At 36.4% G+C, this 23,017-nt stretch overlaps 1 protein-coding gene and 1 long non-coding RNA gene across 2 annotated transcripts in view; both read right to left on the bottom strand.

Annotated features, from left to right (window-relative positions):
• Positions 1 to 21,902, bottom strand: part of LOC131055167 (ribosome biogenesis protein WDR12 homolog) — a 78,447-nt gene extending 56,545 nt beyond the window's left edge. Inside the window, exons 1-3 of the mRNA XM_057989774.2 lie at positions 21,618 to 21,902; positions 17,637 to 17,725; positions 7,362 to 7,468 (exon numbers count right to left, since the gene is read on the bottom strand). Coding sequence (XP_057845757.2) covers positions 7,362 to 7,468; positions 17,637 to 17,725; positions 21,618 to 21,795 — 374 coding nt within the window. The 5' untranslated portion in view covers positions 21,796 to 21,902. The remainder of the gene's footprint in view (positions 1 to 7,361; positions 7,469 to 17,636; positions 17,726 to 21,617) is intronic.
• Positions 16,106 to 17,630, bottom strand: LOC131055168 (uncharacterized). Its single transcript, XR_009108168.2, has 2 exons — positions 17,069 to 17,630; positions 16,106 to 16,937 (listed from the first exon to the last, which is right to left on the bottom strand). It is a non-coding gene; the product is annotated as an uncharacterized LOC131055168 (long non-coding RNA).
• Positions 21,903 to 23,017: the final 1,115 nt, after the last annotated feature.

Genomic DNA, 23,017 nt, shown 5'->3' with positions numbered 1-23,017 from the left:
CTGAGCAGGAAGTATCACAGGGAATATAATTAAAAACGAAAAGAAAATCAAAAACCAAAAACACTTTATCACATATATTGCAATCCACATCCATACAACTTTATACCACTTAATTTGTTTAGCATAATGATACTATCCATACAACTTTCATTTAGTGTGTTTTCTCTAAAATAAACAACATTTTGTATTTTTAAATACATATATTGTACTTTGACTATAAGTATTTATAGTTTATATATTACAACATTTTAATTTTATATCTGAATATTAAATATTATAAATACATTAGCATATTATGTATATAGAGTCTATTATATGTATACATAGATGTTTATATATATGTATATGCTGTAGAACACAGGTTTACTGAAAGATGCCAACAGAGATATTGGCACAATCTGATTTGTTGTTTCAATCAAGTTCTTTGACCAGCGAAAAATGGTTTGGTTTTCAATGCAGAGTTTTGTGCTTTTTGGATTTTTTTGCTTTTTGGATTTTTTTGAGGTTTATGCTTGAAACTTTGACAATATAGAAATGAATAGAAGTGCAAATTCATAAAGAATAACTGACTGAAATTAAGTTGCAGACTTCTGATTTTATTTAACAGCAATGAACAAATGGAAATAAATAATTAATTTTCAACAATCAAAGCCAATAATGGCCTACCAGGCATCCAGCGCTAGGATTGAAGGAGAATTATTGGCCTGAATAGGTAGAAAGAATGATAGAAGACCTTCCAACTCCAACTAATAACTCCAATGAGCTTTATTCACCTCTAAGATAATTACCAAAAACAAATCTATGAAGAAATCTCAGGTTCAATGCAATTTCTAGAATCTTGCCAGGCAGGATCGCCAGGAATGACCAATTTTCCTCACTGTTTTGCTTGCATAGCTCCAAAATGATGTAATATAACCAAACAAACCTTTGATATCTTCTTATTAACTGCTGACAATTTTTGAACAAAAACCTAGAAAAGGGGACATTACAATCCTCCCTTCCCAGAGATTGCTTGCCCTCAAGCAATCTACACTTGCACGCTGAAAACCAATTCCTGGATCCCATATCAATCTGATAAATGTTGCTTTACCCAACCGCTGCACTACTCTGATATAAACATCTATATACCCAAAGTGAAACAACTCATCACAGATCCACTGAAGAAATGTACCACACGTGAATACCAGGATCCAAAATCTTTGCACTGTCATATCCATCCATCATGTCAGTACTCTTTATGTTGCCACTGTAATCCTGTACATCATCTAACCAGCTGAGAACTTCACACCAAATTAAGCCACAATTACTACCAACAACCAATGCTGTTAGGAATTCATGAATGAGCCAATCTTCAGCAGGGAAAGAGTGTTGAATACTTTTCCAAGACCTCCAAACAGCTGTTGTAACTTTACCTATATTTCCACAAATAAATGTGCCTTCATTAAAGGTTGCTAAGTAAATGTTTTATTTAACCATGCAACCAAAGAAGTCATTTACATTCTGATCCTCATAGCCCAATGAAATATCTAAGAAGACTGAATCTCCAATAAATAAGTACATCGCTGCCCTATCATATGAAAGAGATGACAAAATCAAAGGTACATTGGGAACACCTTCTATGCCAATCAAAGATAACTCATTAGTGGCTGGTCCACTATGAGCCTCATTATCAATTCCATCACCACCATCTAGAAAATAACCAATATCAGCTGAAAAATCAGAATTAAATAGCTCTTGTTTCTCCTTACCAATATGGTGATAAGTATCATGAATGTGCTGAAGTTGAAGCTTGGCCTGCTGAGCTATCAACTTGGCTTGCCTGGCTCTTGCCAACCATCTTTCATCCATCCTTTGGGATTGCTCTATATCAGCTGTCCCAAAATGCACAAAATCTAATTTATGATGGGTTGTATTATTCACCTTATCATAACCCATGTTTGCACCATGTGTACCCTCAAATATAGAATGCAAATCACTATTCTCTTCTTGACCAAAGGCTGCCATAACTTGAGGAAGATAAGTTATGTCACTACTGTTATAAACTTCAAAATTATGGTCATCCCCTGGTGGCAAATCTTCAATTGATACAAGCATCTTTTTCTTGTAATATTTGTCAAAAGATTCAGTAGCCTTGACCTCCTCATTCACAGGAATAGTCAAACTTGACGAATTTTGATATTCATGAAATGTTAGAAAATTCTTCCTTTTTTGATATTTGTTATACCACTTAGCAATTTTGATGGTTGCTAATTCATTTTCCCACTCTTCCATTTCTGTAACCATCCCTTAGCATACCACAGGCTGGCAAGGTCTTGGCTCTGATACCACTGAAAGATGCCAACAGAGATATTGGCACAATCTGATTTGTTGTTTCAATCAAGTTCTTTGACCAGCAAAAAATGGTTCGGTTTTCAATGCAGAGTTTTGTGCTTTTTGGATTTTTTGAGGTTTATGCTTGAAACTTTGACAATGTAGAAATGAATACAAGTGCAAATTCATAAAGAATAATTGACTGAAATTAAGTTGAAGACTTCTGATTTTATTTAACAGAAATGAACAAATGGAAATAAATATTTATTTTTCAACAATCAAAGCCAATAATGGCCTACCAGGCATCTAGCGCCAGGATTGAAGGAGAATTATTGGCCTGAATAAGTAGAAAGAATGATAGAAGCCCTTCCAACTGCAACTAATAACTCCAATGAGCTTTATTCACCTCCAAGATAATTACCAAAAACAAATCTATGAAGAAATCTCAGGTTCAGTGCAATTTCTAGAATCTTGTCAAGCAGGATCTCCAGGAATGACCAATTTTCCTCATTGTTTTGCTGGCATAGCTCCAGAATGATGTAATATCACCAAACGAACCTTGTTTTGCTGGCATAGCTGCAAACCCCTCTATTTATTTTTATTGAAACCTTAGGCAAGTTGAAATGGTACAGCTAGCTGGGAACCATACGGCTGGCTCCAAAATGGCACAATTTTCAATAAAATGTCTCTTATTCCTGCTCAGATCTGAAAATCAGACCCTAATGATGCTGTATTACACCAATTAGCTCTTGAATTTGGTTCTAATAACGTGATAAGGGCTTCCTTTGCTTAACAAATTGCTGATTGGTGCAAGGGATTTCGTCCTAACACCCTGGAATGGAGGTTTTCATCCCCAAACTTGCTCCAGAATTCTGCCCGAGTGCTGCAGACCTGCTAAAGATGAAGAATTATCCAAAAATCACCATAACATAATGCCAAAATGAGCCTCCAAAATGCCTTTTTAACATTCCTCAAACCCTAATTCGAATTTGGGGTTAGCGTTGTGTAGACACATAAAAATTTCCATTAAAATGTCCTCTTAATTAATCTTAATTTTTCCAACATCATCAAGTGGATCCATTAATTAATATTCATTTTCTCATTATCCCATTATTCTCCATTATACTATTCATTATATTAATATTCATATCCATATCATTATTCCATTAAATCAATAATATATTCATTATTCCATTGATTCCATACAATTATATAGTCCATTAATAATATTATTCATCCTTAAATCCTATTTTTTAAATCAATTTCCTAACTCTCATATCTATTCCATCCCCTATTTATCTTATTTCACCTCTATCAATTACATTCACTTAATGCATGTGGGACAAACAACTCCAAGCTAATATTTTATCCCACATTCACTCTGATATTGGATCCACCCATGGGAGCATCTATTTATACCTTGCTCCTCCTCATTTTTAAACCTGGCAAGCTAATCAACATTTTGCATATCACATCTTGCATTTTGCATCTCTCTTTCTCACATTCTTGTTTTTCTTAATCATTCTTGCATCTTTGCTTATCTTGCATTCATCTTTTATAGCTTCAAATCATTCTTCAAATCTCCATTCAATCATAGCATCTTGTGTAGTGCTTCTGAGAGCACAAACACAAGACCTTGATAGATAGGAGTGCAATGGAGACAAACTCTTGTTAAATGCATGTGTGTGCACATTGTTTGTTTTGCTTTGCATGTATTGTTTTCCTCAGATACTTCATTGTTTGATGTTGAATCATCTGGATCTTGTGCCATAAGATCTTAGATTCGATTTTCTTCATCTACGGGTTGTACTTTTGACATCATAAAACATGTTAAAATGTTTCTTTTTATTAAAAAATAACTTCCCCTAAGTGGTTTAACCCATTGAAGGTCTAATTCCTCATTAAAAGTGGCCATATCATTAAGTTATAACTTCTAAGAAATGTGCCAAGGGGCCACTTTATTAATATAAAGTGATTATATTATTTCACTTTATTATTATTTATTTAATCCAACTTAGGAAATTAATATTTCCTAATTTATTCATAAAATGAAATCCGCGACTCGGATTTGAATTCCGTTTGAAGCACTATGATCACTGATGTTGCCCGAGTCCTGCAAGCCAACTGACAGTTCCTCCTAAAAAGTAGGGACTCACCTTAAAAATTAGGAACCTCTCTCCAAGCACCTGTAATTGCTCAAAAGGATCATGCTTTGCTCCCTGGTCCCCCGAGTGGTCATCCAGTGACCCAGTCAACTGCCAGTTCTCCCTAAAAAATAGGAGACCTCCCTAAAAAGTAGGAACTCTCGTCTGAAGGTCCAAAACGGCTCACAAAGCCCCTGCAAAGCTCCATGACCCTCAGAATGCTCAAAATGAGTCCCCTAATCATACCATTGACCTACAGGAACTCGAATGATAGGTCAACCCCTTCTCATCTCATGTAGCCTAGAAAAAGGGACATTATATTTACTACTGAGAGGGGGGGTGTGAATCAGTAGTAAATGAAACTTAAAACTTTTTAATCAATTAAATTCTTTTGTAAAATTGCTTTTAAACTGAAACTGAAATAACAATGCAAAGCAATCACACATGGAAGCATTGCACAAGATTCGACGTGGAAACCCAAGATGGGAAAAACCACAGTGAGCAACATTGCTAGGATCTACTGTCCTAATTGAGCCTCACAATTAAAGTCAATTACAAATTTAAGGCCACCAACCCTAAGGAGTCACCAAACCCCTACCTTAAGAGCACCAACTCTTTCAACACCCTAACTCCACAATCTGAGCACCAACTTAGAATTCTTATGGCACCAACCAAAAAGGAATATTACAGATAAAACTTATTATCTCTGATTTTGAATTTGTTATCCAAGATATTACAATTCTTTTCATCAATCATTACAATAAATAACCATTGTCAATGCTTTCTTAGAACAATAAGGAAAACAATATGCAAATCTGAATCACTTCTGATACGCAAATCTGAATCACTCTGATATGAGAATCTGAATCACTCTGAACCCACTGTCAAAACACTTTCAAAACCAAAGCTTAAAATCTGAATCACCCTGAATATCACTGTCAAAACTTAACAGAGAAACAATATCTAATCCACTAATCAACAACTCTAAACAGAATATTCACAAATCTGAATAAAATATTCTGTCAAAACATTATTCTATCAAACAAAAATATGTCTCTGTATAACCACAGAATAATATTCTGCAAACAGTTACCAGTCTCTTCTGTAAATCTGCAGAATGAAGTTCTGAAGATAGTTGTCAAAATCTTTCTGTATATCCTTATTCTTGCTGCCTGAACTTCAACAATAACTGTTACCAGTCTCAGCATTGTCATTGTAAATGATCTTCCTTTTTATAACAGCATCATCTTCCAAACAGAACCTTTTTAATCAATTAATTCACAGAATATATATTTTTTATTAACAACAACACCCTATTCCCTATCCACTTTAATATATAGATGAACCTTCTTTATTTCCATCGAACAAGTAGTTAGTGCATAGCTACAAACCTGTCCAAGTTGGTTGTAACTAATAACCAACTCATAAACTAAATAGCCTTTCTTACGTTAAAAAATGATAATGCTTGACTTTATTTGTGGTCATCATATAGAAGTCTGGAAGATCCTTTCAGTTATACAGGTGGCAAGAATTAGTTGTAACTAAGTTACAACACATCAATCTGTTTTGTTTAGTCATAGCTAAAAAACTTTGACATCCGTACAAAGTTCAAAAGTAAAGTCAGATATATAGTTTGAAATGTCTGACTTCAATATTCTTTCTAAGTCTGAATCTGATGATAATATGCAGTTCTCAAGTCTGAACCAGATTATAATACACAGAAACATGAGAAAGAATACCAAACAACATATGCAGTCCAATCTCAACCGAAGATTATGCAGAGTCAAACATATGCAATCAACCCATTGTCTTTGGAGATGACTACTATCAGATCGAAGGTATAGATATCATTTCATAGTATGTTTAATATTTGAGCTGCTGTTAACATTATAAATGTTGGTCTGAACCCACAGATACATCCAACGAACTTCAATACAACAAAAGACTGTAGTCATCATCAATCCTGAGATTTTGTTCAATGTGACATCAATGACAAGTATGCCAATATATATAAATATTTCAAAATACTGCATATGAAACCTAGTGTATATATACATGTGTGTGAGTATATTTATACATATATACATACATATGTGTATGTATATATACACACATATATGTATGTATGTATATATACATATACATATTATATGTGTTTTTTGTAGAGACCCAAAAAAAATTTACCTTACCAGCATGTCACTACCCACATACCAATTCTGAATTGGTAACTTAGTAGCGCAACCAGCAACAGTAGAGAACATAGCAGTAGCTATGCATGTGAAGCAAAAACGATGATTCAACATGTCTGTGTACACATACACACATATACATACATACACACACACACATATATACACAGATATATACATGCATGCATGCATAGTCATACGTACATACATATATATACATATAAACTAGGGAATGCATCATTAACAACAAAATATAGCAAGCCATGTATAAACTAGGGCATGCATTATTAACAACAAAAGAAAGTGTGCCATGAAATTAGTTTGCAATTCCAGTTGTAACAATGCACACCCAAGTTAAGGTGGAACAGCTGCTCTTGCTCTCTTGCAACTTTTGTTTTCACTTTATCGCACTGGCATCCAGCCATATCCATCATGCATTAACCTTTGGGGAAATCAAAGCATTACACAATATCTTTCATTTTCTAATTCATCCACAAGGTTGACAACGCATAGACTATATTACCCAAAACATTTAAAATCAATAACATGGCTAACTCTTGACTGTACAATGTTTGTAAACAATTCTCTAAAGAAGCAAACACCAATATCTTACAGTTGTCTGTCAAGAATTATGCTATCATTGTATAATCTAATTAAAAAACAATTCAATCCCAAGTACGTTTAAGCTGATTTCAGAAAAGTGAAGAAAATTACAGACCTGGAACAAGAACCATCAACTGCACTGACCCAATCATTATGTAAAAGGGGCTCTTCCTTATTAGGAGGAGCCACTGCTAGTATATATTCTATATTAAGAATTTTTTCCTGCACAAAGTCAAGATTCAGAACTTTATTAGAGAATGTTGTACTTTTCAAGTAGAGAAGTTGTACAAATAATAAATAAAATACCAAAGCTATTTGCAATAAATGAAGAAAGGAAATGATTTTCCTATAGCAATTTTCAAGTACTAGTGCTATAAAGAAACAAAAGACCGATTATGCTACATAATTTCCATTAAATCAATTTTTTATTTCGTTTGAAGGAAAAATCTTGAATATTATTTTCATAACAAACAACAATAAAAGTAATGGTATTCACATGAAATTGATTTCCTCTTCAATGAAAACAAGAGCAAAGCATCAACAAATCAAATAAAAAAAAATGTACAAATGGCATTTTCTTCTTATAACAAAAATCATTTACATGATGGAATAGAACTCAATATATTATATTATGTTGGAAAAACCTTGATGACTTAAGGTGAGCTATGAACCATAGCATCATTCAGAAGAAAGAATCAATATGAACCCATCCAGTGACCTTGTGGCCCCCAGGAGTCTAGACCTCAATGGAAAATCTGGCAAAAAGATCGATATCAAGATGCAACGATGATATGAGAGTTCTACTATCGATAAAAACATTTCAAGGCTTTCGAAACATGAAACTTAGTACAAAAAGATAACAGAGGACCCCAATTCCAGGCAGATATAAGATTGTAAACAAACAATCACCAGACTATTCTATGTACAAATGAATATTATTGACTTTCATCACAACTTCTCTACAACAGAACTCATAAGAGTCATGCAGCAACATGATTACAGAGTTATATCAGTTCCTACTTTATCCCCATTTAGTTTATTATTTTTATCTCCAACTACAGCAACCCCCTCTTAGTGAAACCCTCTTGTAATTGCTATGATTACATTGAGACTAATTCTTCATTTTCAAAGCATAATAACTGCAGCATCAAAAACATCTGAACGGAACTATAACACCCTCATATGCATTGGAATCACCGCTGCCGTTACACCAAAAGCTCGAATTATCAACGAACGCCACAACGGCCAAAGACAAGGATCCACGGGAGGCAGTTAAGCACATGTCACAAATCCTGAAGGAGGTGGTGACCACCAAGTCAACAATCTCCCCCTCAGCACCAACTGAGGGTTCCACACTGACGGAATGAAGGAGACCTCCCGAGATTCGAACCCGTAACGCAGCGCTCTGATACCACTTGTTGGAATCACCGCTGCTGTTATGCCAAAAGCTCGAGCTATCAACGAATGCCACAACGGCTAGAGACAAGGATCCACGGGAGGCGGTTAAGCACATGTCTTACAACTTCTATCTTTTTCCCTAGTGCACTGAGTCTCGTCTTTGTGCATTCCCTATGCGGAACAAATAAATTAGTGTAACATCTAGCTTCACATATGCTGAAAATCTAATACTTTTTGCTATTACCGGGACCAAAAACAGAGAATGTAATCTGAATTTGTTGTCAAGAGTAGAAACAAAGTTATTTCTTTAAGGCATATATTTCAGAATTGCATTAGAGGTCCAAATTAGATGTTTCTTTGTTGTACATACAAAATTTCAGATTTTGAATGAACACATATTCATTCCAAGATTTGATTAAATTTTCAACACTCCAAACAATAAGTTCTTTGATTGAGTGAATTCGGGGAATCTCTTGGTGTGTTTTCTATGATTGTGTGTATCTTCTCTTCTGCTTGTGAATATCTCTTCTTCTTCCTTTCACAAAAAGATTAAGTGTTTGATAGATTTCAAGTGTTCAAGGCTCATGTAACAAACCAATCTAGAAATTTTGTCAAAATTCTCTGCATTGACAATGGTAGGGAATATGTGAACCATTGCTTTGAACAAATATTTTGAAGGAATTAATCTTTAGCATTCAGTTGCCTACACACCTCAACACAATGTTGCAAAGAAGAAAAATAGATCTCTAAAAGAGATGATTGGCTACATGATCCATGCTTGTTCCCTTGCATCTATATATTAGGCCAAAGCTATCAACTTTGCTGCTCACATTCAAAACAAGTTTGCCCATAAGGCATTGAGGGGCATCACTCCCGTTTAAGCCTGGTGCAGCAAGAAACCTATTGTGCGGCACCTTCAAGTTTTTGGCTGTCCTTATGTGCTCATTCCTTTTAAGAAACATTCAGCTTTGGGTCCTTAAAGTTGGCAGGTATATCTAAGTGGGATTGACCATGGAGGAATAATAGAATATTAAAATAATGTTAATTTTAGTATTAATGCTCAATAGTGTATATTCTATTTTAGTTAGATCGTCTTCGATCTTCTCAGCAGTTTCTTATTAGAAACTTGCTATTCTTGTAAATATTCTTGTATTATTTATGAGCGTCTTGCTCATTCTATTAATATATCGATTCTTTGAAATCCATTGCGTGTCTCGCATTGTTTTATGGTATCAGAGCTATAGGAGAAATTTTTTTTTTTTAATTCTAATTTCCAATTAGTGGAAATTTTTGAAATTTTTTCTGGTGTTTAAAAATCCTTCTAGGGTTTTTCAGTTGCCTAGCTCCTGTGAACTACCTCGGGTTTGAACAGTCGCGTTTCTTTTTCGCGACCTGTGTTCGTGTTGGTCCGCGACCTGCAGAGCCGTCGCGACCTGTGTTCGGCTATGTTCGTGTTGGTCTGCGACCTGCAGAGCCGTCGCGACCTGTGTTCGGCTATGTTCGTGTTGGTGCGTGACTTGCAAAGTCGTCGTGGCCGGTGCTCTGTCTGTCCGCAACCTGCAGAGCCGTCGCGACCTGTGTTCGACTGTGTTCGTGTTGGTCCGCGACCTGCAGAGCCGTCGCGCCCTGTGTTCGAATGTGTTCGTGTTGGTGCACGACCTGCAGAGTCGTCGTGGCTGGTGCTCTGTCTGTCCGCGACCTCTGTGCGCCTGCGACCTTCGGCGTCGCGACTTGCAACCCCAGGCGTCACAACCTGCACCCTCGGCGACGTGATGCGACCTGCAAACGCGTCGCGACCTGCACCTTCGGCGACGCCATTTTTTTCTGAGCAAATCATGGCTTCCACGACCCTGTGAAATTTTCGATTAAGGTGTTTACCTTCCAGTTTCCATCGAAAATAAATTATTCTTGCAGATTCTTGTGGGTTTTTCGAACCCTAATCTGGGTAGTTGTCCGTTTTTTCTGGGTGCCTCAATTTTCGTGCCTCGTTTTTCGAGCCCGCGGATCCAGATTCTGACAGCAGATTCCTTCTAGGTTTTTTGCATGAATTTCTGGGTTGTCTTTGGATTTTTCTGGGTCAGCCAGGAATTTTTTTTGGGAAACGTGCAAATGGCTTCTCTAACCAACCTGATGTTAGAAGGCAGTCAACGCTTTAATGGCAACAATTACAACATCTGGAAATAGCGTATGTTGACCATTTTTTAATATAGGCGTCTTGACCAACTTGTTTTGGGAAAAGAGCTCAGTCCTGGTACACCTAGTGCAGATCAAGATAAGTTTGATGAACGCAATCGGGAGGCAGCTATGCTTCTCAAACTCTCAATGACTGATGATCAGTTACCGCAGATTCCTTCCGGCAAGACAGCTTCTGACATCTGGAAGCATCTGAAGGAATTGCATGAGACATCCGACAAGAGCCGAGCATTCTTTCTAAAGAATCAGTTGTTCTCCATTATGATGGACGAACGTATGTCCTTACAGGAACACCTCACGAGGATTAAGGACATTCGAGATCAGCTCGAAGCTATTGGTCGGACTATGGAGGAAGAAGACATGGTAGTAATCACTCTGAAAAGTCTTCCGAAATCGTATGAACACTTCATTGAGACCCTCAATATTACTTCCACTAATGTTGATCTGAAGTTTTCAAAATTGTGCACCAAACTTCTACAGCAAGATCGCTGGAAACAACAGTTTAGTAGTGGTCCTACATCAACCTCCTCGGAAAATGCCTTCACAGCCCAATCCTTTCACAAGGATAAAGGCAAATTTCAGTCCTCTCAGTCTTCTCAACAGAAAGGCTCTTCTCAGACATAGGATGGAGCTAAGAAGAAGAATGTGCAATGCAATTACTGTCACAAGTACGGCCATATGAAGAAAGATTGCCGTCAGAGGCTCGCTTCTGAACAAAAGAAGCAGGGAGGGTCACACCAGAAGGCACATGTTGCTGAACATTCCGAGCAGGAGCCTGCCTTTTATGACTTTATGGCTAAGAGGTCTTCAGATCATGCCAGGTCTTCTGCTTGGTACATCGACTCTGGTGCATCACGTCACTTTTCTCATCGGCATGACTAGTTTACAGACTTCTCACCTTTCAGTGATTCCGTTGTATTTGGCAGAGGTAAGGAGTATACAGTTGTTGGCAGAGGCACTGTTCAGATACAGTCTGGTGGCAGGACTCTCCTTTTTCTAAATGTGTACTATGTTCCTGGAATGGAACTTAATCTACTCTCTATCAGCCAGATTATGAGGAATTCTCCTCAGCTAGATGTGGTGTTCAGTGCTCACAAGTGTTCCATCATTGATCGGGAGACTCGTCTTACTATTGCTGTTGGTCTAGAGGATCATGGCCTATATAGGCTTCTTGACACTGGTGATTCTCCTGAAGTGGCTCTGGCAACTCGTGTTTCTCCTCTCAGCACTTTGTGGCATCAGAGATATGGACATCTCAACATTCAGTATCTCTCTCAGCTATCTCGGGAGGGACTTGTTTCAGGGTTACCTGATATTCAAACTCAGCATCTTGGAGTATGTAGCGCCTGTCAAGCTGGCAAACAGCATCGGACTTCATTCACACATGGAAAGTCTTGGCACACATCTAAGGTACTTCAATTACTTCATGCTGATATTTGTGGTCCTATGAATACATCTTCTGTTACTGGTTGCAAATACTTTTTGCTTATTGTAGATGATTTTAGTAGAAAGATGTGGGTGTACTTTCTTAAACATAAATCAGATGTATTTAGTATCTTTCAGAAGTTTAAGTCCTTTGTTGAAAAAGAGTCTGGACATAGTATCATTACTCTTAGAACAGATAACGGGGGGGAATTTTGTTCTGCTGCATTCTCCAACTTCTGTGATACCCATGGCATCAAACGCCAATTGACTACACCCTACACTCCTCAGCAAAACAGTGTTGTCGAGCATCGCAATCGTACGGTTGTTGAGATGGCTCGCTCTATGTTACAACACAGGAGTGTTCCGAATAAGTATTGGGCTGAAGCAGTGTTTACTGCTGTCTACCTTCTTAACCGTTCCCCTACTCAGGCTGTTAAGGGGAAGACTCCAGAAGAGGTTTGGTCTGGTCGGAAGCCTAAGATCAGCCACCTGAAGGTTTTTGGCTCTGTTGCCTATGTTTGGATTCCAGATGCTAACGCTCCAAGTTGGATTCCAAAAGTCAGAAACTCATGATGACAGGATACAATGATCACCATAAGGCCTACAGACTGATAGATATAGACACTGAACGTCTTATCTTCAGTCGTGATGTTGTATTTGATGAAGACAGAGGATTCTTTCAGTCCCCTTCTTCTGAGCAGAGTTCTGAGGATCAGCCTCACAGTATTCTTATTCCATTAGGTTCGCCTGATGGGAGGGATGATGCAGAATCTATTTTCGATGATGCACTACCTGAGTTCCCTCCGGAGAATAATCCTCCTCCTGCTCCTGATCCTGAGCCTCTTCCAGCTCCTCCAGATGTTCGCACTTCTACTCTCCGGCCTAAATGGTGGCCCAAGACCATTGGTGATCTCAAGGATACTGAGCTCATTGAGGGTAGAACCTCCCGTAATAAGAGCAAACAGCAACATACAGTCAATTTTGCTCTCATGGCTAACATACACAGTGTTTTTGAGCCTCAGACATACTCAGAGGCTAAAGGTATACCTGAGTGGGAACAGGCTATGGAAGCTGAGTTCCAGAGTCTTCAGAAGAATCACACTTGGGCCCTTTCTGATCTTCCTTTAGGGAAGAAGGCCATTAGCTGCAAATGGGTGTACAAAGTTAAATACAAAGCTGATGGAACCCTAGACAAGTATAAGGCTCGTCTTGTTGCTCGTGGGTTCTCACAGAAAGAAGACATTGACTACGAGGAGACTTTTGCTCCTACAGCCAAAATGAGTACCATACAGCTCGTTCTTGCCTTGGCAACCCAGTTCAGTTGGAAAGTCCATCAGATGGACGTCAAGAGTGCCTTTTTGAATGGTGACTTACAGGAAGAAGTCTACATGACGCAACCCCCAGGATTCAAGGTTGCTGGTCAAGAACAGAAGGTTTGTAGACTAGTCAAAGCACTCTATGGTCTGAAACAAGCTCCTCGGGCTTGGTACATGAAAATTGATAAGTATCTGACAGATCATGGTTTTCAGCGGAGTCCATCTGATGCAAACCTGTATATCAAGCATACTAGTAATGATATTCTGTTTGTGGTTGTCTATGTGGATGACTTAATCATTACTGGCAGTTCAGCACATTTGATCACTGGGATCAAACAGGATTTGTGCCGCACCTTTGATATGACAGATTTGGGACTTCTACATTACTGCTTAGGAGTTGAAGTCTGGCAGACTGAGAACAGTATCTTTCTCTCTCAGTCCAAGTATGCCAGAAGTCTTGTGGACAGGTTCAGAATGCAGGATTGCAAACCTGCCTCTACTCCTATGGAACCCGAGCTCAAACTTTCAGCTCAGTCATCTTCACCAGTTGTGGATGAATCTCTGTTCAGGCAACTAGTGGGCAGCCTCATCTATCTTACTGCCACTAGACCTGACATCAATTTTGCAGTGAGCTACATTTCACGCTTCATGACAGCTCCCAAGGCTGATCATTGGATAGCAGCGAAGCGTGTGCTGCGTTATGTGAGTGGCACTCCTGATTATGGACTTCTGTACACTCGGAGTTCTGATCCTCTACTCAGTGGTTACACAGATTCTGAATAGGTAGGTTCAGTTGATGACCGTAAGTCTACAGCAGGGTATGTGTTTAGTTTGGGATCTGGTGCTGTCACATGGACTAGTAAGAAGCAGCAGGCAGTGGCTCTCTCCTCGACAGAAGCAGAGTATCGGGGAGCAGTTAAGGCATCTTGTGAGGCGGTTTGGCTTCAACGAATGCTTGCGGATATGCATGTCTCCCAGGCAGGTCCTACTCCCTTGTTCTGTGATAATCAGGGAGTGCTCAAACTCACCAAGAATCCAGTCTTCCATGAAAGAACCAAGCATGTGGAAACTCATTGTCACTATATTCGACAGCTGGTTGAAGACGGATCCATCCAGTTGCTGTATGTTCCTACCTCGGAACAGCCAGCAGACATCTTCACCAAGCCCCTTGGTCCTGATAAATTTGTAAAATTCAGGGGGTCTATAGGTGTAGTTAATAGATTGAGCATTAAGGGAGGGTACTAGAATATTAAAATAATGTTAATTTTAGTATTAATGCTCAATAGTGTATATTCTATTTTAGTTAGATCGTCTTCGATCTTCTCAGCAATTTCTTATTAGAAACTTGCTATTCTTGTAAATATTCTTGTATTATTTATGAGCGTCTTGCTCATTCTGTTAATATATCGATTCTTTGAAATCCATTGCGTGTCTCGCATTGTTTTAAGGAAGAGGACAACTCTTTGATAAAGAAAAAAAAATGGAAGTTTGTTTGAATTCCTTGTATGATCTCCCATGGTGCTTCATAATGTGGATGGGTTGTTGGGAAAAGTCAAAAGCCTTAAGGAAATCCCACGTGTATATTATGTAATTTACAATCATGATTAAGATAATACCCCTAACCCTAGTAGGAATGAACAATTTTATACCTAACATGATTGAGGGGTCTCAATCAGGATCTAATTGGTAAATGATATTGCTATTTCATTCCTTACTTTACTTGGGATAGTGATTTTAGGGCAAAAACTAGGGCATTGGAAAAATCCACATTACAATTAAACCTATAGAATATATTGGAAATTTATATATAACCAAAACAATCCTTCATTTGATATAAAATATTGCTACAGTTCTTTTTTTCAGCACTACAAGCTGATTTTTATCTTTCCAATAGGAACCATTTTGCTTCCAGCTCCACAATGTCTATATACTATTATATATATACTTTTGCTTCCCACTTCCCGCTTGATTATACTATTGTGACTACCCTACCCGCTTGTCCTTAAAACTTGATGGCCAGTGTCAAATTGAAGCTCCAAATTATCGAACTTTGTTAGCATCTGAAACGAAAATTTGTTCCAACCTAATCTTGATAATCTAAACAACCACCTTGGTATTATTGTTGACACTTGAAATATTAAAATTCTTTTGAATAGTCGGGGTCACAAGAATTCCAAGCAAAAAAACACCTTTAGGTTGATATCAAGCCAATAGAATTTCGTTTCAATTTGGTCTGGCTATCTATATTTACTTTTGGCATGTACTCTTATAAAGCTCAGATATGTTAAAGAAATCAGACAAAAGCCTTACTTAGTATTTATGATATTGTCTACTATTTCCCACTAAATTTGTGTCTTTGGATTTATATACATGGAAAGCATTGCTACAAGCCTATTGCAAATGAAAGTAGTGTAGAATACTAAGAAAACAACACAGCACATCTCTTAAGCATTCCATGTTAATGTCCTTAAGATCTGATGTGGGAACAACCTGAGAAACAGAAAAACACGGCAAATTGCAATAAAAGAGACGCAAGAGATATTATTATTATTATCTGAAAACTATCTGCAATACAAGCATACATGCAAATACGAGGAATAATCCCCACAGGCTGCAATACAACAGCTTACCAAGTTTTCTAGAAACCCTTTACAATGCAAATTATCCAACCCAGAAACCAAAACTCTCCAAAATTTCACATACAACAACTCACATCCCTAAACTATTACAAGTTTCCTCGAATGAGTCCTAAATAGATCTTTTCCAGCTTGGAGCCAAAATTACAATTTAGAAAATTACCATTTGGCAGACAAATGCCAAAACATGAAATTGGAAATATGAAAATACAGCCAGATTCGAAAATTGAAACTTTCCGGAAAATTGTCCAACCTCCGGCAGCCATAACTTTGATCCGAGAATCGGATTTACGAACCGTTTGAAGCGTCGGAAAGCTCTCTGAGTGTAGAATACGCTAAGAAACAGCTCCGCCAATTCCCGCCATTTTCGGGCCTGTTCGACACCGTTTAATGCCTCAAATCTGACTTGGAAGAATTTTTTTCGGTTTTTCAAGAAACTGGAACTTTAATAACTTGCAAACCGTTAATGCTTTTGAACTGATTCTTTCGCCAATGTGCTTATTTTTCCTTCCTTAATCTTCCTACAAATTTTGTCCTCCATCTGACTTCAAATAAAAATCTACTATTTTGGGCAGTCGGCAAGAAAAAGCAATTTGACAATTCTGAGAGTTGGAATCTCTTATTCGTCCAAATGGGTATCCAGAAATGTAAAAAAATAAAATAAAACTAACAAATGAAATATTTTTGGGTGATGCAGGATTGCCCATACACCACCAGATGCTCCTGCATTAAGATCAAATGTAGAAGCATATCAAAGAATATCTATATTTTAATGCAGAAGCATATCAAAGAACATCTATATTTTAATGTTCTTAACATCTATTTTAAATATACGTCCTTTCAAGGTTGCCTACCTATGATTTACCTTAGCAACCTGATGACATATGATGAATCTTTGGAGGTGAACTACATCGCAATGGCTAGCACTCAGTTCTATGCTAAAAATCAATGAAAAAACTCAATTAAACAGCGATTTTGCATGGTTAGGGTGTCGTGACAGGTGGATAGTAAATGCATTTCTCGAGCAATTTTTTCACAATTTTAAAACTTAAAAAATCATTGAAAATCACAGCTGATTAAATCAGAATTTTGGGGGCAAAAATAGTTTCGGGTGGAGATTTTTTTTTAAATCGCAAAATTCAAGATTTTTTTAGGATTTATTCTTCTCTGGTTTGACCTAATTTTCAGGCTTCGTACCATTCTTAGTAGTAAAAATGGATTGGCCTGATCTTGCATGCATGTTTATTTTCATTTGCCAGTTACACCCCTGTGTGAGTTGTTATAACAGGCATTTAATTCTCTTTATAGTGTGTATTTCATGGTTTCATTCTGGGCCAGGGCCCCTTAATAGACCCCATAATTTAACAAAAAAACAATACTAAGGAAAAGTAAACAAAATGATTTCCTTAAGAGGAAAATTACCGCAGAAATGTCCTTGATGAGCAGCAGCTTTTCAAGAGATGTTCGAACCAATTCCCCTTCAACAAGAAAATCAAATGGCTGAGGTTTTTCTGCACAAATAAATGCACTTTTGAGTCAGATAACAAAAACATCAGTTTCCAATTAAAATATGCAAACTATTACTTTGCATCAGGATATTAAATTAGATCAAAGAGAGAGAAATCTGTTATAAGGAATTTCATTTCAAGAAAGTTGTTCTAAGGCAATAAAAATGGTCAGAGACTAGCACACTAATCAAAATGCTAAATAAATAAATGTTCCATGAACAAAGCAGTTAATAGGAGAAAGGATATCATCAAATGGGTACAACCATTAAGGAATTGTACATAAAGTGTATTCTAAAGTTGGAACAGCTGAGCTCGGTAATACTTCAAACAAGACAAGCATCTAAGTTGTTTTTGGTGTGGTCTCAATTAGCTGCTTTTAGCTGAAGGTCTATGTGATATTTACACTTAATGTTTTAGAAGGAAACAGGCCTCAGTTTTAAACCCGCATTTACTCATCAAAAAAAAAAAAAGAATTTAAGTTAAATAATTTTTCAGAAATAGAAAGACAAGAGTCTAGGATAATTGAAGAGCTCCAAAATTCAATGGCATAGCAAAGAGGGCAAGAAAACAGATGGCAATATATGGACAAGAGAAAAACATAAGCTAGAAATACAATAAATACTTGTGAAGTCCCAGCCTGAATACCCTTCAAAACATAGTCTATCTTCTTCACCATTAAGCAGCTATAAGGACCTTGGATATTTATGGCAATTGTCTCTAGTAACCTCAACCATTGAATTCACGGTACTACATCGACTCCTCCCATCAATTTTAAATAACAAAGACAATTGTACCCAACAGTATTTACCATCACACTTGACAGTGCCTCTATCAGCAATCATCACCTGATATTCTAGAGCTAACTGCTTAAAATCTTAGTTAACTCACCAATTATGAGCAAATAAAGTCATGGGGGGTATTAAAATCAATTAGGACTATCACCTTTCAATTCTTTATACAACCCACCACCTTATGAAGTTGAGGGTTGCAAAACCTACAGCCACGAGACATAAAATGATGATGTCTAGTTCCAGAAAGGTACCGTATCATTTTCTTTGAAGTGTCTCTTCCTCCTGTTCTTACTGTTCTCATGGTTGATCAATATGGGATAGGCTTCTTTTTAACCAAATTTGTACCCATGTTGAACTTATTATCACAGCTATAACATAACCCTTTTGCTTTAGCTTTTTCTTACATCATTTGTAGTGGAGTCAGAGTTGTAGGCTGACAATGTTGTTGAAGGGCATTGCTCCATTCATTATTGCCTCTAGGATAATGATTGTTGTGGCCTGGCTAACCTTGTTACTGAAAATAAGTATATGACAGTGTTCTATTTTCCTTATATTTATTCTCTGAAAAGACAAAAATTGGCAGCGTTTAATGTCCCTTATATCAGATCTCAGCAAAGGAAAATAGTCAGCATCCACTGCACAAGCAGGTATAATCACCTTGATGATCTCCTATGGCATAACAAAACAGACTTTGCATTGAACAGTGTCCTTCAGCCCTCCAGTAAACCATCATATTCTTCTTGCAAATAATTTTTTACCTGCAAGCTTAGCCTTAAAAATTCTGCAACGATCCCCTACAATCCACTACTGGTACTGTTTCCAGAGCTTTGTTAATCAGCCAAAGAAGGTAACATTACCTCAAAATGCACTATTAATGCTTCCATAAAATTCTCCCATAACATAATTAATAGTTCCTGGCTCCTTCATCCATGAAGACCAAATATATTGGTCATTCTCCATGTACAAGGTTGTCAATTCAAATTGTACTCTCTTCGTAAATAATGTATAACAGAACTCGGGGGATGACCCCACAACACAGCAGTTAGCTGCAAGCCTCCTACATGGAAGGTCTTGGGTTCGAGTCTACTCGACTGGTTCTTAGCTCCAGGGAAAAAGCTAAAAAATACCGCTTCAGCTATGAATTATCAAAAAAAAAACGTATTACAGAACTCAAATAATTGCTATATTTGGACAGCTCAAGTAAGAGGCTTCTTGCCATCAACTTTGTATATATCTATCTTGGCTGTATCTACAAGTCCCAGCCCAGGTGATCCTCCATTAGTGAAATCCATTTTCACCTCAGCTTCTCCTTTAGATGTTCTCAATTCTGTATTGGATAAAGGTGATCCATTAATTTGTTAGGAAAGAGTCCATTGAGAACATATTGTATGAATGATGACCTCTTCATCTGGTCATCAAAGCATGCCTAAATGCAAACAATATGATTATCTTCTAATTCTTTACCCGGCTCTTTTTTATCATTCGAAATTACTCTGAATTCTAGAAAAGAGGAGGATTCTGGAAGAGACCAACGTACAAAAATGGTGTATGCAAGTTTTAAAATATAGAAGCCGTATTGAAGCTACACCATCTTAAAGAGTCATGTCTCAGAGCAATTGGATGATGGAACGCAGTAACAAGGGACTCAAACTTTGACTATAATTTTTTAATTTTAGGAGCCTGCACAAGGTGTTTCTATGATCTCTAGCTGCCACCAACTTTCAAAGCACTAGAGAGTGGTTTCTGGAGGACTTTCTGATCCCAAAAGTCCACGAGCTGCTATTATTTATCTCCCATGTGAGGGTGAACTTTACTATATCTGCATAGCAGCATATCAAGTTCCACACAATAAAGACTTTTGAATGAGTTAAGATAGTGAAGATTTTTTTGTAGGACCAAAGAATTCAAACGGCATTTTTTTAAGATTTTGCTCTTAAGTGGGTCCTGGTTACAACCCTAACCTTCTGCATGTCACTATGTTTTGTTTGGTTCTAAAGAAGCTGACATGTAGCACACTAACCATCGACTGGTCATATGTTAGTTTCTAGATTTCATAACTTTTTAGATAGTTCCTTCATTAGCATTCTAAGTTGCATTAACCTATTGTATTTTATATGTAGGGGCAAGTTAGTCAATTGCTAATCATCACATTGTGTGTTCAGCTATTATTGAATGCTTTTGGGAGGTCCCTGCTGCAGTTGCCGTGCTTTCAATAAGTACTTCAGCATTCGTCATCTGTGAATATATATTTCAGACATGAGATCTGTAAACCTGTTACATGAAGATTTGATCTATAATATCTGCTACGCTCCGGTGTTGATATTATTTGAATTTGTTATATTTTATGTTAGAATTGCTCCTTAGTTGTTGATAGTGGGAGGGTCTACTATTTATTCTGCTCAATTTGCAACTACACCCTTATCGAATATACTAACATCATTTCAAATCACGTCAAAGTGGCATTGTGGGCAGCCATTCTGTGGCAAAAAGAAGTAGTTGAAGGCTAAAACAAGGGCAGGAGGGATAAAAATCAGATAAATACTTTGCGACTTTCCATCAATTTTTTTCTCTGATTTGCATCGCAACAGTATTTTTGTGGGGTATGGAAGATAAGTAGCCTGGATTAGCATTAATCTGAGAAGAACTAGAAGTTTGCCATAATCTGAGAAGAATTCGGAATGTTTGTTTGGAGGAGTACAGCTCCCATAGAAAAATTATTGCATTTGTAAAAATTGCCCACAACCCATTCAAAAACCGTACGGTTACAGGGCAGACCTCCCTGTTAGTAGCTGCAGGAACCAATGTTTGGAGAATTCTGGAGAAATAATCAACATACTCTAGGAAAATAACAGCAAACGTTAGACACTGGATCTACCTGAGGGCATTTCAAATGAAGGGAGAACAGCAATGAGGGATATAGAGAAAAACTTAAGTCCCAGGAAAATTCGTCGATACTAAAACACCTGAAAATGAAGGGAAAATAAAACTCGCAGCTGGCGTACTGCCCTTCTTTCCCTCAAACTGAAATCTAAAATTCTGAATTGCAGCACGTAGAGAAGGCAGATAAGAATAACAAAACTAAGATTACAAGTGGACAAACTTACCATGGCCAAGAAGGGTATTGATGACTTCTGAGAGGCCATATCTGGTAAGATTGGCAGGAACAGCGAAGGATGTGGATGGAACTTTTAATTCAGGCGGCAGTTTTGTTGTGAATCGAACCTGCACCTGCCGAGATTCTTCCTTATTCTGCTCGGAACCATTTTCTTGTGCTGCGTCCATACTTCCTCAATCTGTGTTTTGAGAAACTAATAATTTTGAGCTTAAACCCTGGATAAAAAGGATACCCACATTACAGTTTAGGGGTTCAGGGGTTTAAGATTATAGCCAATAAAATTAGTATACCGTTTTTTAAGTTGTTATTTGTCTTTTCAAATTAATTAAAAAGTTTTTTTCTTAATTTTAGTTTTCTAATATTAATGTATATTATTTAATGAAAAATGATAAAACTATTATTTATAAGAATTTTAAGATAAAAAAAATTAATTCTTATTGTAAGTTTTATGTAGATAAAAAAAATAAATGTCATGGCTACTACTTGTCGTTTTAATAGAGTAATATATATAATGAGATATGCATTGTAGGTTAAAGTTATATGTAAATTGTAATTTGATTTTAATTTTGATTTTGAGAAATGAGATTGTATTAGAAATAATAAGATATAGTATAATATTATTTAATTATATTCCACTTACAAGTGATATAATATTAAAATATTATATTATTTTTATTATTTAAAAATTATTTTATTTTATTTCCAAAATTATCTTTTATAAATAAACATTAAGATTTTTATATTATTAAATTTTAATCATTATATTATTAATATATGTTAATTATCTACTAATAAATACATGATATACTAAATACAATTCAAAATTTAAGTCTGGATTATGGTTAAATTAGAGTTATGTTTAAAGTTGGTGTTAGGCTAGGCTTAGGTTAAATATGTTAAAGTTCATTTAGAAATATTCATATAGACAAACATTGGGATTCTTATAATATTGTATTTTAATTATTATATTATTATATTATTATATAAATTTTTATATGTTTATTATTATGTTGTTGTTATTTATTAATTTATTATTATATATAGTAGTACTATATTATTAATTTATTGCATATGAGGATAACTAACATTATATTATTATATTATTAGTTTATGTTTTTTTATATTATATATGTGTAAAATAAATTTCATAAGAAAATTTAAATATATCAAATATTATGTTAACGTACCTAAAAAATTGCCTCAAAAATCATTTAGATGCAAATTTTCCAAGCCAATTAGATTGGAGAAAATTAATTTCTATCATTTACAAACTTAAAAATCACGCAACTTAACTTTATAAAAATTAAAAAATATATATCAAAACCAAAAATATGTAGGTCTAATTGGTGGAGAAACAATTGAATAATAACGTAAGTAATTATGATTATG

Source organism: Cryptomeria japonica, chromosome 2 (genome assembly GCF_030272615.1).
Source record: "Cryptomeria japonica chromosome 2, Sugi_1.0, whole genome shotgun sequence".
In the NCBI taxonomy this organism is placed as follows: domain Eukaryota; kingdom Viridiplantae; phylum Streptophyta; class Pinopsida; order Cupressales; family Cupressaceae; genus Cryptomeria; species Cryptomeria japonica.
The sequence above is the reverse complement of the archived record's forward strand: the minus strand, read 5'-3'. Positions and strand labels throughout refer to the sequence as shown.